General features: G+C 47.1%; 1 protein-coding gene and 1 pseudogene across 1 annotated transcript; both read right to left on the bottom strand.

The window, feature by feature from the left end:
* Positions 1–14,868, bottom strand: part of LOC147981327 (meiotic drive suppressor JIEYAO-like) — an 81,087-nt pseudogene that overhangs the window by 20,578 nt on the left and 45,641 nt on the right.
* LOC147981329 (uncharacterized) lies at positions 9,508–10,955 on the bottom strand. Its single transcript, XM_087545761.1, has 5 exons — positions 10,949–10,955; positions 10,494–10,858; positions 10,021–10,400; positions 9,861–9,931; positions 9,508–9,785 (listed from the first exon to the last, which is right to left on the bottom strand). Exons 1-5 carry the CDS (start codon positions 10,953–10,955, stop codon positions 9,508–9,510), a joined length of 1,101 nt encoding a protein of 366 aa, XP_087401887.1.

Below are 14,868 nucleotides of genomic sequence, written 5' to 3'. Positions count from 1 at the left end.
AAGATCTTGATCCTTCTTCTTCAGAGCTTCCTCCAGTTCATCTATAGAACATCGAGTGAACTCAACATCAAGATGAAGGAAATATGCCCTAGAGGCAATAATAAAGTTATTATTTATTTCCTTATAATCATGATAAATGTTTATTATTCATGCTAGAATTGTATTAACCGGAAACGTAATACATGTGTGAATACATAGACAAACAAAGTGTCACTAGTATGCCTCTACTTGACTAGCTCGTTAATCAAAGATGGTCATGTTTCCTGACCATGAACAATGAGTTGTTATTTGATTAACGAGGTCACATCATTAGTTGAATGATCTGATTGACATGACCCATTCCATTAGCTTAGCACCCGATCGTTTAGTATGTTGCTATTGCTTTCTTCATGACTTATACATGTTCCTATGACTATGAGATTATGCAACTCCCGTTTACCGGAGGAACACTTTGGGTGCTACCAAACGTCACAACGTAACTGGGTGATTATAAAGGAGCATTACAGGTGTCTCCAAAGGTAGATGTTGGGTTGGCGTATTTCGAGATTAGGATTTGTCACTCCGATTGTCGGAGAGGTATCTCTGGGCCCTCTCAGTAATACACATCACATAAGCCTTGCAAGCATTACAACTAATATGTTAGTGTGAGATGATGTTTTACGGAACGAGTAAAGAGACTTGCCGGTAACGAGATTGAACTAGGTATTGGATACCGACGATCGAATCTCGGGCAAGTAACATACTGATGACAAAGGGAACAACGTATGTTGTTATGCGATCTGACCGATAAAGATCTTTGTAGAATATGTAGGAGCCAATATGGGCATCCAGGTCCCGCTATTGGTTATTGACCGGAGACATGTCTCGGTCATGTCTACATTATTCTCGAACCCGTAGGGTCCGCACGCTTAAGGTTACGATGACAGTTACATTATGAGTTTATGTATTTTGATGTACCGAAGGTTGTTCGGAGTCCCGGATGTGATCACGGACATGACAAGGAGTCTCGAAATGGTCGAGACGTAAAGATTGATATATTGGAAGCCTATGTTTGGACATCGGAAGTGTTCCGGGTAAAATCGGGATTTTACCGGGTTACCGGGAGGTTACCGGAACCCCCCGGGAGCCATATGGGCCTTCATGGGCCTTAGTGGAAAGGAGAAAGGGGCAGGCCAAGGTGGCTGCGCCACTTCCCCCTCCCCTAGTCCTATTAGGACTAGGAGAAGGTGGCCGGCCCCCCTCTCTCTCTTCCCCCCCCCCTTGGGGAATCCTAGTTGGAATAGGATTGGGGGGGGGGAGTCCTACTCCCGGAAGGAGTAGGACTCCTCCTGCGCCTCTCTCCCTGGCCGGCCCCCCTCCCCCCTTGGCTCCTTTATATACTTAAGTAGAGGCACCCTAGAACACACAAGTTGATCCACGTGATCTATTCCTTAGCCGTGTGCGGTGCCCCCTGCCACCATATACCTCGATAATACTGTAGCGGAGTTTAGGCGAAGCCCTGCTGCTGTAGTACATCAAGATCGTCACCACGCCGTCGTGTTGACGGAACTCTTCCCCGACACTTTGCTGGATCGGAGTCCGGGGATCGTCATCGAGCTGAACGTGTGCTCGAACTCGGAGGTGCCGTAGTTTCGGTACTTGATCGGTTGGATCGTGAAGACGTACGACTACTTCCTCTACGTCGTGTCATCGCTTCCGCAGTCGGTCTGCGTTGGGTACGTAGACAACACTCTCCCCCTCGTTGCTATGCATCACATGATCTTGCGTGTGCGTAGGAAAATTTTGAAATTACTACGAAACCCAACAGTGGTTTCAGAGCCAGGTTATTTATGTTGATGTTATATGCACGAGTAGAACACAAGTGAGTTGTGGACGATACAAGTCATACTGCCTACCAGCATGTCATACTTTGGTTCGGCGGTATTGTTGGACGAGACGACCCGGACCAACCTTACGCGTACGCTTACGCGAGACCGGTTCCCTCGACGTGCTTTGCACATAGATGGCTTGCGGGCGGCTGTCTCTCCAACTTTAGTTGAACCAAGTATGGCTACGCCCGGTCCTTGCGAAGGTTAAAACGGAGTTTATTTGACAAACTATCGTTGTGGTTTTGATGCGTAGGTGAGATTGGTTCTTACTTAAGCCCGTAGCAGCCACGTAAAACATGCAACAACAAAGTAGAGGACGTCTAACTTGTTTTTGCAGGGCATGTTGTGATGTGATATGGTCAAGGCATGATGCTGAATTCTATTGTATGAGATGATCATGTTTTGTAACCGAGTTATCGGCAACTGGCAGGAGCCATATGGTTGTCGCTTTATTGTATGCAATGCAATCGCGATGTAATGCTTTACTTTATTACTAAACTGTAGTGATAGTCGTGGAAGCATAAGATTGGCGAGACGACAACGATGCTACGATGGAGATCAAGGTGTCGCACCGGTGACGATGGTGATCATGACGGTGCTTCGGAGATGGAGATCACAAGCACAAGATGATGATGGCCATATCATATCACTTATATTGATTGCATGTGATGTTTATCCTTTTATGCATCTTATCTTGCTTTGATTGACGGTAGCATTATAAGATGATCTCTCACTAAAATTATCAAGAAGTGTTCTCCCTGAGTATGCACCGTTGCCAAAGTTCGTCGTGCCCAGACACCACGTGATGATCGGGTGTGATAAGCTCTACGTCCATCTACAACGGGTGTAAGCCAGTTTTGCACACGCAGAATACTCAGGTTAAACTTGACGAGCCTAGCATATGCAGATATGGCCTCGGAACACGGAGACCGAAAGGTCGAGCGTGAATCATATAGTAGATATGATCAACATAAACGATGTTCACCATTGAAAGCTACTCCATCTCACGTGATGATCGGTTATGGTTTAGTTGATTTGGATCACGTAATCACTTAGAAGATTAGAGGGATGTCTATCTAAGTGGGAGTTCTTAAGTAATATGATTAATTGAACTTAAATTTATCATGAACTTAGTACCTGATAGTATCTTGCTTATTTATGTTGATTGTAGATAGATGGCTCGTGCTGTTGTTCCGTTGAATTTTAATGCGTTCCTTGAGAAAGCAAAGTTGAAAGATGATGGTAGCAATTACACGGACTGGGTCCGTAACTTGAGGATTATCCTCATTGCTGCACAGAAGAATTACGTCCTGGAAGCACCACTGGGTGCCAGGCCTGCTGCTGGAGCAACACCAGATGTTATGAACGTCTGGCAGAGCAAAGCTGATGACTACTCGATAGTTCAGTGTGCCATGCTTTACGGCTTAGAATCGGGACTTCAACAACGTTTTGAACGTCATGGAGCATATGAGATGTTCCAGGAGTTGAAGTTAATATTTCAAGCAAATGCCCGAATTGAGAGATATGAAGTCTCCAATAAGTTATATAGCTGCAAGATGGAGGAGAACAGTTCTGTTAGTGAGCATATACTCAAAATGTCTGGGTATAATAATCACTTGATTCAATTAGGAGTTAATCTTCCGGATGATTGCGTCATTGACAGAATTCTCCAATCACTGCCACCACGCTACAAGAGCTTCGTGATGAACTATAATATGCAAGGGATGAACAAGACTATTCCCGAGCTCTTCGCAATGCTGAAAGCTGCGGAGGTAGAAATCAAAAAGGAGCATCAAGTGTTGATGGTTAACAAAACCACTAGTTTCAAGAAAAAGGGCAAAGGGAAGAAGAAGGGGAACTTCAAGAAGAACGGCAAGCAAGTTGCTGCTCAGGAGAAGAAACCCAAGTCTGGACCTAAGCCTGAAACTGAGTGCTTCTACTGCAAGCAGACTGGTCACTGGAAGCGGAACTGCCCCAAGTATTTGGCGGATAAGAAGGATGGCAAGGTGAACAAAGGTGTATGTGATATACATGTTATTGATGTGTACCTTACTAGAGCTCGCAGTAGCACCTGGGTATTTGATACTGGTTCTGTTGCTAATATTTGCAACTCGAAACAGGGACTACGGAATAAGCGGGCACTGGCAAAGGACGAGGTGATGATGCGCGTGGGAAACGGTTCCAAAGTCGATGTGATCGCGGTCGGCACGCTACCTCCACATCTACCTTCGGGATTAATATTAGACCTAAATAATTGTTATTTGGTGCCAGCGTTGAGCATGAACATTATATCTGGATCTTGTTTAATGTGAGACGGTTATTCATTTAAATCAGAGAATAATGGTTGTTCTATTTATATGAGTAATATCTTTTATGGTCATGCACCCTTGAAGAGTGGTCTATTCTTATTGAATCTCGATAGTAGTAATACACATATTCATAATGTTGAAACCAAAAGATGCAGAGTTGATAATGAAAGTGCAACTTATTTGTGGCACTGTCGTTTAGGTCATATCGGTGTAAAGCGCATGAAGAAACTCCATACTGATGGACTTTTGGAACCACTTGATTATGAATCACTTGGTACTTGCGAACCGTGCCTCATAGGCAAGATGACTAAAACACCGTTCTCCGGTACTATGGAGAGAGCAACAGATTTGTTGGAAATCATACATACCGATGTATGTGGTCCGGTGAATATTGAGGCTCGTGGCGGATATCGTTATTTTCTCACCTTCACAGATGATTTAAGCAGATATGGATATATCTACTTAATGAAACATAAGTCTGAAACATTTGAAAAGTTCAAAGAATTTTAGAGTGAAGTTGAAAATCATCGTAACAAGAAAATAAAGTTTCTACGATCTGATCGTGGAGGAGAATATTTGAGTTACGAGTTTGGTGTACATTTGAAAAACTGTGGAATAGTTTCGCAACTCACGCCACCTGGAACACCACAACGTAATGGTGTGTCCGAACATCTTAATCGTACTTTACTGGATATGGTGCGATCTATGATGTCTCTTACTGATTTACCGCTATCGTTTTGGGGTTATGCTCTAGAGACGGCCGCATTCACGTTAAATAGGGCACCATCAAAATCCGTTGAGACGACGCCTTATGAACTGTGGTTTGGCAAGAAACCAAAGTTGTCGTTTCTTAAAGTTTGGGGCTGCGATGCTTATGTGAAAAATCTTCAACCTGATAAGCTCGAACCCAAATCGGAGAAATGTGTCTTCATAGGATACCCAAAGGAAACTGTTGGGTACACCTTCTATCACAGATCCGAAGGCAAGACATTCATTGCCAAGAATGGATCATTTCTATAGAAGGAGTTTCTCTCGAAAGAAGTGAGTGGGAGGAAAGTAGAACTTGATGAGGTAACTGTACCTGCTCCCTTAATGGAAAGTAGTACATCACAGAAAACTGTTTCAGTGACACCTACACCAGTTAGTGAGGAAGCCAATGATAATGATCATGAAACTTCAGATCAAGATACTACTGAACCTCGTAGATCAACCAGAGTAAGATCCGCACCAGAGTGGTATGGTAATCCTGTTCTGCAAGTCATGCTACTAGATCATGATGAACCTACGAACTATGAAGAAGGGATGGTGAGCCCAGATTCCGCAAAGTGGCTTGAAGCCATGAAATCTGAGATGGGATCCATGTATGAAAACAAAGTATGGACTTTGGTTGACTTGCCCGATGATCGGCAAGCAATTGAAAATAAATGGATCTTTAAGAAGAAGACAGACGCTGATGGTAATGTTACTGTCTACAAAGCTCGACTTGTCGCAAAAGGTTTTCGGCAAGTTCAAGGGATTGACTACGATGAGACCTTCTCACCCGTAGCGATGCTTAAGTCCGTCCGAATCATGTTAGCGATTGCCGCATTTTATGATTATGAAATTTGGCAGATGGATGTCAAAACTGCATTCCTGAATGGATTTCTAGAAGAAGAGTTGTATATGATGCAACCGGAAGGTTTTGTCGATCCAAAGGGAGCTAACAAAGTGTGCAAGCTCCAGCGATCTATATATGGACTGGTGCAAGCCTCTCGGAGTTGGAATAAACGCTTTGATAGTGTGATCAAAGCATTTGGTTTTATACAGACTTTCGGAGAATCCTGTATTTACAAGAAAGTGAGTGGGAGCTCTGTAGCATTTCTGATATTATATGTGGATGACATATTGCTAATTGGAAATGATATAGAATTTCTGGATAGCATAAAGGGATACTTGAATAAAAGTATTTCAATGAAAGACCTCGGTGAAGCTGCTTACATATTAGGCATTAAGATCTATAGAGATAGATCAAGACGCTTAATTGGACTTTCACAAAGCACATACCTTGACAAAATTTTGAAGAAGTTCAAAATGGGTCAAGCAAAGAAAGGGTTCTTGCCTGTGTTACAAGGTGTGAAGTTGAGTAAGACTCAATGCCCGACCACTGCAGAAGGTAGAGAAAATATGAAAGATGTTCCCTATGCATCAGCCATAGGATCTATCATGTATGCAATGCTGTGTACCAGACCTGATGTGTACCTTGCTATAAGTTTAGCAGGGAAGTACCAAAGTAATCCAGGAATGGATCACTGGACAGCGGTCAAGAACATCCTGAAATACCTGAAAAGGACTAAGGATATGTTTCTCGTATATGGAGGTGACAAAGAGCTCACCATAAAAGGTTACGTTGATGCAAGCTTTGACACTGATCCGGACGATTCTAAATCGCAAACCGGATACGTGTTTACATTAAACGGTGGAGCTGTCAGTTGGTGCAGTTCTAAACAAAGCGTCGTAGCGGGATCTACATGTGAAGCGGAGTACATAGCTGCTTCGGAAGCAGCGAACGAAGGAGTCTGGATGAAGGAGTTCATATCCGATCTAGGTGTCATACCTAATGCATCGGGTCCAATGAAAATCTTTTGTGACAATACTGGTGCAATTTCCTTGGCAAAGGAATCCAGATTTCACAAAAGGACCAAACACATCAAGAGACGCTTCAACTCCATCCGGGATCTAGTCCAGGTGGGAGACATAGAGATTTGCAAGATACATACGGATCTGAATGTTGCAGACCCGTTGACTAAGCCTCTTCCACGAGTAAAACATGATCAGCACCAAGCCTCAATGGGTGTTAGAATCATTACAATGTAATCTAGATTATTGACTCTAGTGCAAGTGGGAGACTGAAGGAAATATGCCCTAGAGGCAATAATAAAGTTATTATTTATTTCCTTATAATCATGATAAATGTTTATTATTCATGCTAGAATTGTATTAACCGGAAACGTAATACATGTGTGAATACATAGACAAACAAAGTGTCACTAGTATGCCTCTACTTGACTAGCTCGTTAATCAAAGATGGTCATGTTTCCTGACCATGAACAATGAGTTGTTATTTGATTAACGAGGTCACATCATTAGTTGAATGATCTGATTGACATGACCCATTCCATTAGCTTAGCACCCGATCGTTTAGTATGTTGCTATTGCTTTCTTCATGACTTATACATGTTCCTATGACTATGAGATTATGCAACTCCCGTTTACCGGAGGAACACTTTGGGTGCTACCAAACGTCACAACGTAACTGGGTGATTATAAAGGAGCATTACAGGTGTCTCCAAAGGTAGATGTTGGGTTGGCGTATTTCGAGATTAGGATTTGTCACTCCGATTGTCGGAGAGGTATCTCTGGGCCCTCTCGGTAATACACATCACATAAGCCTTGCAAGCATTACAACTAATATGTTAGTTGTGAGATGATGTATTACGGAACGAGTAAAGAGACTTGCCGGTAACGAGATTGAACTAGGTATTGGATACCGACGATCGAATCTCGGGCAAGTAACATACCGATGACAAAGGGAACAACGTATGTTGTTATGCGGTCTGACCGATAAAGATCTTCGTAGAATATGTAGGAGCCAATATGGGCATCCAGGTCCCGCTATTGGTTATTGACCGGAGACATGTATCGGTCATGTCTACATTATTCTCGAACCCGTAGGGTCCGCACGCTTAAGGTTACGATGATAGTTACATTATGAGTTTATGCATTTTGATGTACTGAAGGTTGTTCGGAGTCCCGGATGTGATCACAGACATGACGAGGAGTCTTGAAATGGTCGAGACGTAAAGATTGATATATTGGAAGCCTATGTTTGGACATCGGAAGTGTTCCGGGTAAAATCGGGATTTTACCGGGTTACCGGGAGGTTACCGGAACCCCCCGGGAGCCATATGGGCCTTCATGGGCCTTAGTGGAAAGGAGAAAGGGGCAGCCCAAGGTGGCTGCGCCACTTCCCCCTCCCCTAGTCCTATTAGGACTAGGAGAAGGTGGCCGGCCCCCCTCTCTCTCTTTCCCCCCCTTGGGGAATCCTAGTTGGAATAGGATTGGGGGGGGGGAGTCCTACTCTCGGAAGGAGTAGGACTCCTCCTGCGCCTCTCTCCCTGGCCGGCGCCCCCCTCCCCCCTTGGCTCCTTTATATACTGAAGTAGAGGCACCCTAGAACACACAAGTTGATCCACGTGATCTATTCCTTAGCCATGTGCGGTGCCCCCTGCCACCATATACCTCGATAATACTGTAGCGGAGTTTAGGCGAAGCCCTGCTGCTGTAGTACATCAAGATCGTCACCACGCCGTCGTGCTGACGGAACTCTTCCCCGACACTTTGCTGGATCATAGTCCGGGGATCGTCATCGAGCTGAACGTGTGCTCGAACTCGGAGGTGCCGTAGTTTCGGTACTTGATCGGTTGGATCGTGAAGACGTACGACTACTTCCTCTACGTCGTGTCATCGCTTCCGCAGTCGGTCTGCGTTGGGTACGTAGACAACACTCTCCCCCTCGTTGCTATGCATCACATGATCTTGCGTGTGCGTAGGAAAATTTTGAAATTACTACGAAACCCAACACAAGAATCGGCAAGAAAGGGAAGTCACTCGTCAAGAATGAGAAACCTCGCCAGCCATACCTTTTGCTTCGTCTCGCGCCTTCTGCAGGTTCTGTTGAGCGAGCTTCAAGTCAAGATCGAGCTGGATCTGTTTGTTCTCCAACTCAGTGTAGAGAGCCACAAGTTCACAGGATTTCTGCAAAAGTCAGTCGACAGAGGTCCAAGATAAGTTGCTTCCGAGTAACCAAGAGACAATGATGATGTTTCTAAGACTACAGCCGAATCAAAAACATTCAATAGTAGTCTCGGGGACTACACCCAGTGGGTGCACTCAGCGTGCCCCCACTGGTTTTGAAAAAAAAATCGACTGCCCTCAGTCGACCGGATATAGTTTCATTCGACATGGCCTGGCCAGACTGAGTGAAGGAGTAAAACTACAGCAACGCAATATAAAGACTACAGTCGACTGCCAGCAGTCCACCGTAGTCTTGGGGACTACACCCAGTGGGTGCACTCAGCGTGCCCCCACTCGACCAAAAAACTTAACAGAAACACCCAGTGGGTGTACAGATTTAAAAGATCTTCGGAAAAGAGATTCTACAGACAGCATACCCTAACAGAACAAGCAGTGAATCGACTGACCTGGACGTTACTCTGAAGAGCTGAACTCGCGTCATAAGCCGCTTGGCTGGCTTCTCGAACCACCTTGACCTGCTCCATCATGATGCCTGCCTAGCGTATAGCTTCCTTAGCTGCAACCACTTGGTCCTCAGGGACGTGGTGTGTGGCGAAGAGCGAAGGCGGATTTACGGTCGACGTCGAGGGCCGCGCACTCGCTAGAGGATTGGCAAAAGTCACAGAAGCCCGGGTGGTATCGCCACCGTCTCGAGCTACGGCCTCAGGCGCCGGAGTGGATTGTGGAGTGTCGCCAGCCGACGCTTTCCTGTTCCGCCTCACTCTCAGTGGCACTTCGTCTTCGTCGTCAGGAAGGCTAATAACATTAGGAGGAGCTACGAGAAAAATTCAATCGACCAGAGTTATGAGAAATCGTCAGTCGATTCAAGGAAGAACATCAGTAATCATACCAGGGTTGGAAGTAACAGCATCTTCCATCTCTCGATCGTCGTCCTTGGCGGAGATCTCAGAAGTAGCAGCACTGCAAATTTTGAAAGGCCGTCAGTCGGTGCAGTGGATCGACCAAGGATCCGTCCACGGTCGACAAAGGAGAACAAGTTCTATCATTACCCAGAAATGGTGGGGACAGTCATCCTCATCTTGGGCAAAGCCTTGGGTGGCTTGGACGGCGCCGCGCGGGGGTGCTTGGGAGCTTTCTCAGTCGGCGCTGGAGAAGAGGTCCGAGGGTGCTTCGACGACTGCCCAACGGGAGCAGTCTCCTTACCACGTTCCCGCACAGGGTCGTGTGTAAGCTTGGATCGCCTTTCCGAGCGGGGAGGTCTAGCTTCCTCCTCCTCCTCCTCTTCGCTGGAGTCGACGCCGTCGTCTCCCTCTCCTTTGCCGTCAGACTCCCACTCCTCCTGTTCGTCTCCGCTTTCACCTCCGCTCGCCTCCCCTTCCTCGGCCTGCCCCTGTGCTCCGTTGGGTGTCGAGTACATCTCTGTAGTTGCCTGGAGAATAGCAGACAAGTCAAAAGTCAGTCGACCGATTCAAAGAGAGCAAATGAAGAAAGCAAGATCTCAGTCGGGAACACAAGGTCAGACCTGGTCCACCTCGTGTGTACTGTCAAGCGGGACAACCCTCCTGGCTCCTCGGGGGTTGTCTTTGTTCCCTGTGATGCTCGACAGCCACCCTTCTAGCATCTCGTCGGTGACCTCCTCTGGGTGAACCCGAGTGGTGTCGTCGAGACCCAAGTACGGCCACATAGGGTGGTCACGAGCCTGAAGCGGTTGGATGCGCCTCCGAAGGAAGACCTCCAGCAGGTCCATGCCGGTCACGCCGTCTCGGACAAGCTGAACCACTCGACCAACCAGCACCTTGACTTGCGCCTTTTCCTCCGGCAGCACTTTTAGAGAGGCAGGCTTTTGAGCTCGGTCCAGAGAGAAAGGGGGAAGACCAGTCGACTGCCCTGGGGTCACCTGGTCTTGGCAATAAAACCAGGTCGACTGCCAACCACGGACCGACTCGGGAAAAGTGATAGACGGGAAAGAACTTTTACCCCTCATCTGGATCGCCAGGCCCCCGCATAGCTAGATCACTTGCGTCCGTTCATCACTCGACTTGGCTTTCTTTACCGATTGGGAACGGCAAGTGAAGATGTGTTTAAAGAGTCCCCAATGAGGGCGGCAACCCAAGAAACTTTCGCACAAGGAAACGAAAGCCGCAAGATACACGATGGAATTGGGAGTGAAATGGTGGAGCTGCGCTCCGAAGAAGTTCAAAAAGCTCCGGAAAAAAGGATGAGGAGGTAGAGAAAATCCGCGATCGATATGGGTGGCGAGGAGGACGCACTCACCGTCACGAGGTTGGGGTTCGACTTCTCCCCCCGGGAGACGCGCAGCTTCGTGGGGAATGACTCCCCCCTCGACCTTGTCATCAAGATCTTCCTGCCGAATCACCGAGGGCATCCAGTCGCCCTAGATCCAATCCCTGGGCAGGGCAGTCCTCGAGGAAGATCCGCCCCGAGCGGACTTCTTTCCCTTCCCCTGCACCGCCGCCTTCTTCGCGTGCTCCAAAGCCGACGTCTTGTCCTTCACCATCGTCGCCGGTGAGGCTCGAACGGGCCTACGGCGCTAGGGTGAGAGCGGAGGTGGCGGAGGACCTTGCGGGGGGAGAAGGAAAGGCGAGAGCACACTGTTGGGGAGCCCTGAGCCGGCAACTTATAAGGAGCCGCTTCCGAGTGGCTGACCGGTAGGCCCAGGCGGTCCCGTCAAATCCCGCAACAGGCGCGCGCGCGGTACGTGGCGAAAAGGGTGGCGCGGAGATGGAGGAGCTTCCATCCTATCCCATCCGATTACTTCGGCCGCCCCCGTCCCGCTCGCTTCCCGAAATTCGAATCCCGCGAAATCCGCGGGCTGCAGAACAACTCATCAAACCGAAGAGCCCGCTCGTGCCGGCACTCGGTATTCCACAAGTAAGGAAATTCACTCGACGAGAGACCAAGAATGGATCAAGGTGACCGAAAGAAGTTGATAACGTCATCCGTGACGATTGATCCAGTACAAGACATTCGTATAACGCTAAGAACCAGTCGGCAGGACCCCCAACTCCTTCCCCACTCGAACCTCGATCCATTCGGGGGCTAATGATGAAGCTATGTACCTAGGGTAGGGGCATGGACCTGTCCTAAGAGCCCTACCCAAGGACATCCCTGGAAGAAGTCACCTTTCAATCGACTTGAAGGTATCCCACTCGACGGATTCAAGACACTCGACCAGGAAGCTACCACTCGACTACGAAGACCAACCACTCGACTGACATGAGATCTAAAGTCACTCCGCAAGCAAACGGTCGGCCATTAAGTAGTCTTTATGGTCATCATAGCACTTTAATAGGGACGTTACCAGTAACGCCCAGTCTTAATGTATTTTAACCCTGCGTTACTGAGGACCGGAGGGGTATGGCGAACTCTATATAAGCCACCCCCTCCTCAGTAGCAGGGGTTGGTTGGCACCCCTGTAATTCATACACACATAATCCAGTCGATCGCCTCCGGGCACCGAGACGTAGGGCTGTTACTTCCTCCGCGAAGGGCCTAAACTCATACATCCTGGTGTATTTACAGCTTCTCCATAGCTGAGATCTAGCCTCTCCATACATACCCCCCTACCTCACTGTCAGAATTAGAACCACGACAGGGGGGCAGCACCCCCCTTTCATTCCTCCTCTCTCCTTTCCTTTCCCCTTCTCCTACTCCTACTAGGAAAGGAGTCCTGCTCCCGGTGGGAGTCGGACTCCCCCCTTGGCGCGCCCTCCTCCTTGGCCGGCCGCCTCCTCCCTAACTCCTTTATATACGGGGGCAGGGGGCACCCCAAGATACAACAATTGATCATTGATCTCTTAGCCATGTGCGGTGCCCCTCCACCATAATCCACCTCGGTCATATCGTAACGGTGCTTAGGTGAAGCCCTGCGTCGGTAACTTGATCAACACAGTCACCACGCCGTCGTGCTGACGAAGCTCTTCCCCGAAGCTCTACTGGATCGTGAGTTCGCGGGACATCACCCAGCTGAACGTATGTTGAACGCGGAGGTGCCGTACGTTCGGTACTGAGGACCGGTCGATCGTGAAGACATACGACTACATCAACTACGTTGTCATAACGCTTCCGCTTACGGTCTATGAGGGTACGTAGACGACACTCTCCCCTTTCGTTGCTATGCATCACCATGATCTTGCGTGTGCGTAGGAATTTTTTTGAAATTACTACGTTCCCCAACAGTGGCATCCGAGCCAGGTTTATGCGTAGATGTTATATGCGCGAGTAGAACACAAGTGAGTTGTGGGCGATGTAAGTCATACTGCTTACCAGCATGTCATACTTTGGTTCGGCGGTATTGTTGGATGAAGCGGCCCGGACCGACATTACGCGTACGCTTACGCGAGACTGGTTCTACCGACGTGCTTTGCACACAGGTGGCTCGCGGGTGTCAGTTTCTCCAACTTTAGTGACCCGAGTGTGATTACGCCCGGTCCTTGAGAAGGTTAAAACAACACTAACTTGACGAAATATCGTTGTGGGTTTGATGCGTAGGTAAGAATTGTTCTTGCTCAGCCCGTAGCAGCCACGTAAAACTTGCAACAACAAAGTAAAGGACGTCTAACTTATTTTTGCAGGGCATGTTGTGATGTGATATAGTCAAGACATGATGCTATATTTTATTATATGAGATGATCATGTTTTGTAACAGAGTTATCGGCAACTGGCAGGAGCCATATGGTTGTCGCTTTATTGTATGCAATGCAATCGCCCTGTAATTGCTTTACTTTATCACTAAGCGGTTTCGATAGTCGCAGAAGCAACAGTTGGCGAGACGACAACGATGCTACGATGGAGATCAAGGTGTCGCTCCGGTGACGATGGTGATCATGACAGTGCTTTGGAGATGGAGATCAAAGGCACAAGATGATGATGGCCATATCATATCACTTATATTGATTGCATGTGATGTTTATCCTTTATGCATCTTATTCTGCTTTGATTGACGGTAGCATTATAAGATGATCTCTCACTAAATTTCAAGGTACAAGTGTTCTCCCTGAGTATGCACCGTTGCCAAAGTTCGTCGTGCCGAGATACCACGTGATGATCGGGTGTGATAAGCTCTATGTTCACATACAACGGGTGCAAGCCAGTTTTGCACACGCAAAAATACTCGGGTTATAGTTGACGAGTCTAGCATATGCAGATATGGCCTCGGAACACTGAGACCGAAAGGTCGAACATGAATCATATAGTAGATATGATCAACATAGTGATGTTCACCATTGAAAACTACTCCATTTCACATGATGATCGGTTATGGTTTAGTTGATTTGGATCACGTGATCACATAGATGATAAGAGAGATGTCTATCTAAGTGGGAGTTCTTAAGTAATATGATTAATTGAATTTAAATTTATCATGAACTTAGTACCTGATAGTGTTTTGCTTGTCTATGTTTTTTTAGATAGATGGCTCGTGTTGTTGTTCCATTGAATTTTAATGCGTTCCTTGAGAAAGCAAAGTTGAAAGATGATGGTAGCAAATACACGGACTGGGTCCGTAACTTGAGGATTATCCTTATTGCTGCACAGAAGAATTACGTGCTGGAAGCACCGCTGGGTGCTAGGCCTGCTGCAGATGCAACTGACGATGTTAAGAACGTCTGGCAGAGCAAAGTTGATGACTACTCGATAGTTCAGTGTCCCATGCTTTACGGCTTAGAACCGGGACTTCAATGACGTTTTGAACGTCATGGAGCATATGAGATGTTCCAGGAGTTGAAGTTAATATTTGAAGTAAATGCCCGGATTGAGAGATCGGAAGTCTCCAATAAGTTCTACAGCTGCAAGATGGAGGAGAATAGTTCTGTCAGTGAACATATACTCCCAATGTTTGGGTATAATAACCACTTGATTCAACTGGGAGTTAATCT

Source organism: Triticum urartu, chromosome 3A (assembly GCF_056163025.1).
Source record: "Triticum urartu cultivar PI428250 chromosome 3A, HENAU_Tu73, whole genome shotgun sequence".
Taxonomy (NCBI): Eukaryota; Viridiplantae; Streptophyta; class Magnoliopsida; order Poales; family Poaceae; genus Triticum; species Triticum urartu.
The sequence above is the reverse complement of the archived record's forward strand: the minus strand, read 5'-3'. Positions and strand labels throughout refer to the sequence as shown.

Bases quoted from the DNA above. Each gene is read 5' to 3' on its own strand.
- LOC147981329 (XM_087545761.1), bottom strand. The intron at 9,932-10,020 runs GTAATGATAGAA...CAAAATTTGCAG, and splicing joins ACTGTCCCCACCATTTCTGG to TGCTGCTACTTCTGAGATCT. The intron at 9,786-9,860 runs GTATGATTACTG...TTTTTCTCGTAG, and splicing joins TGCTGTTACTTCCAACCCTG to CTCCTCCTAATGTTATTAGC.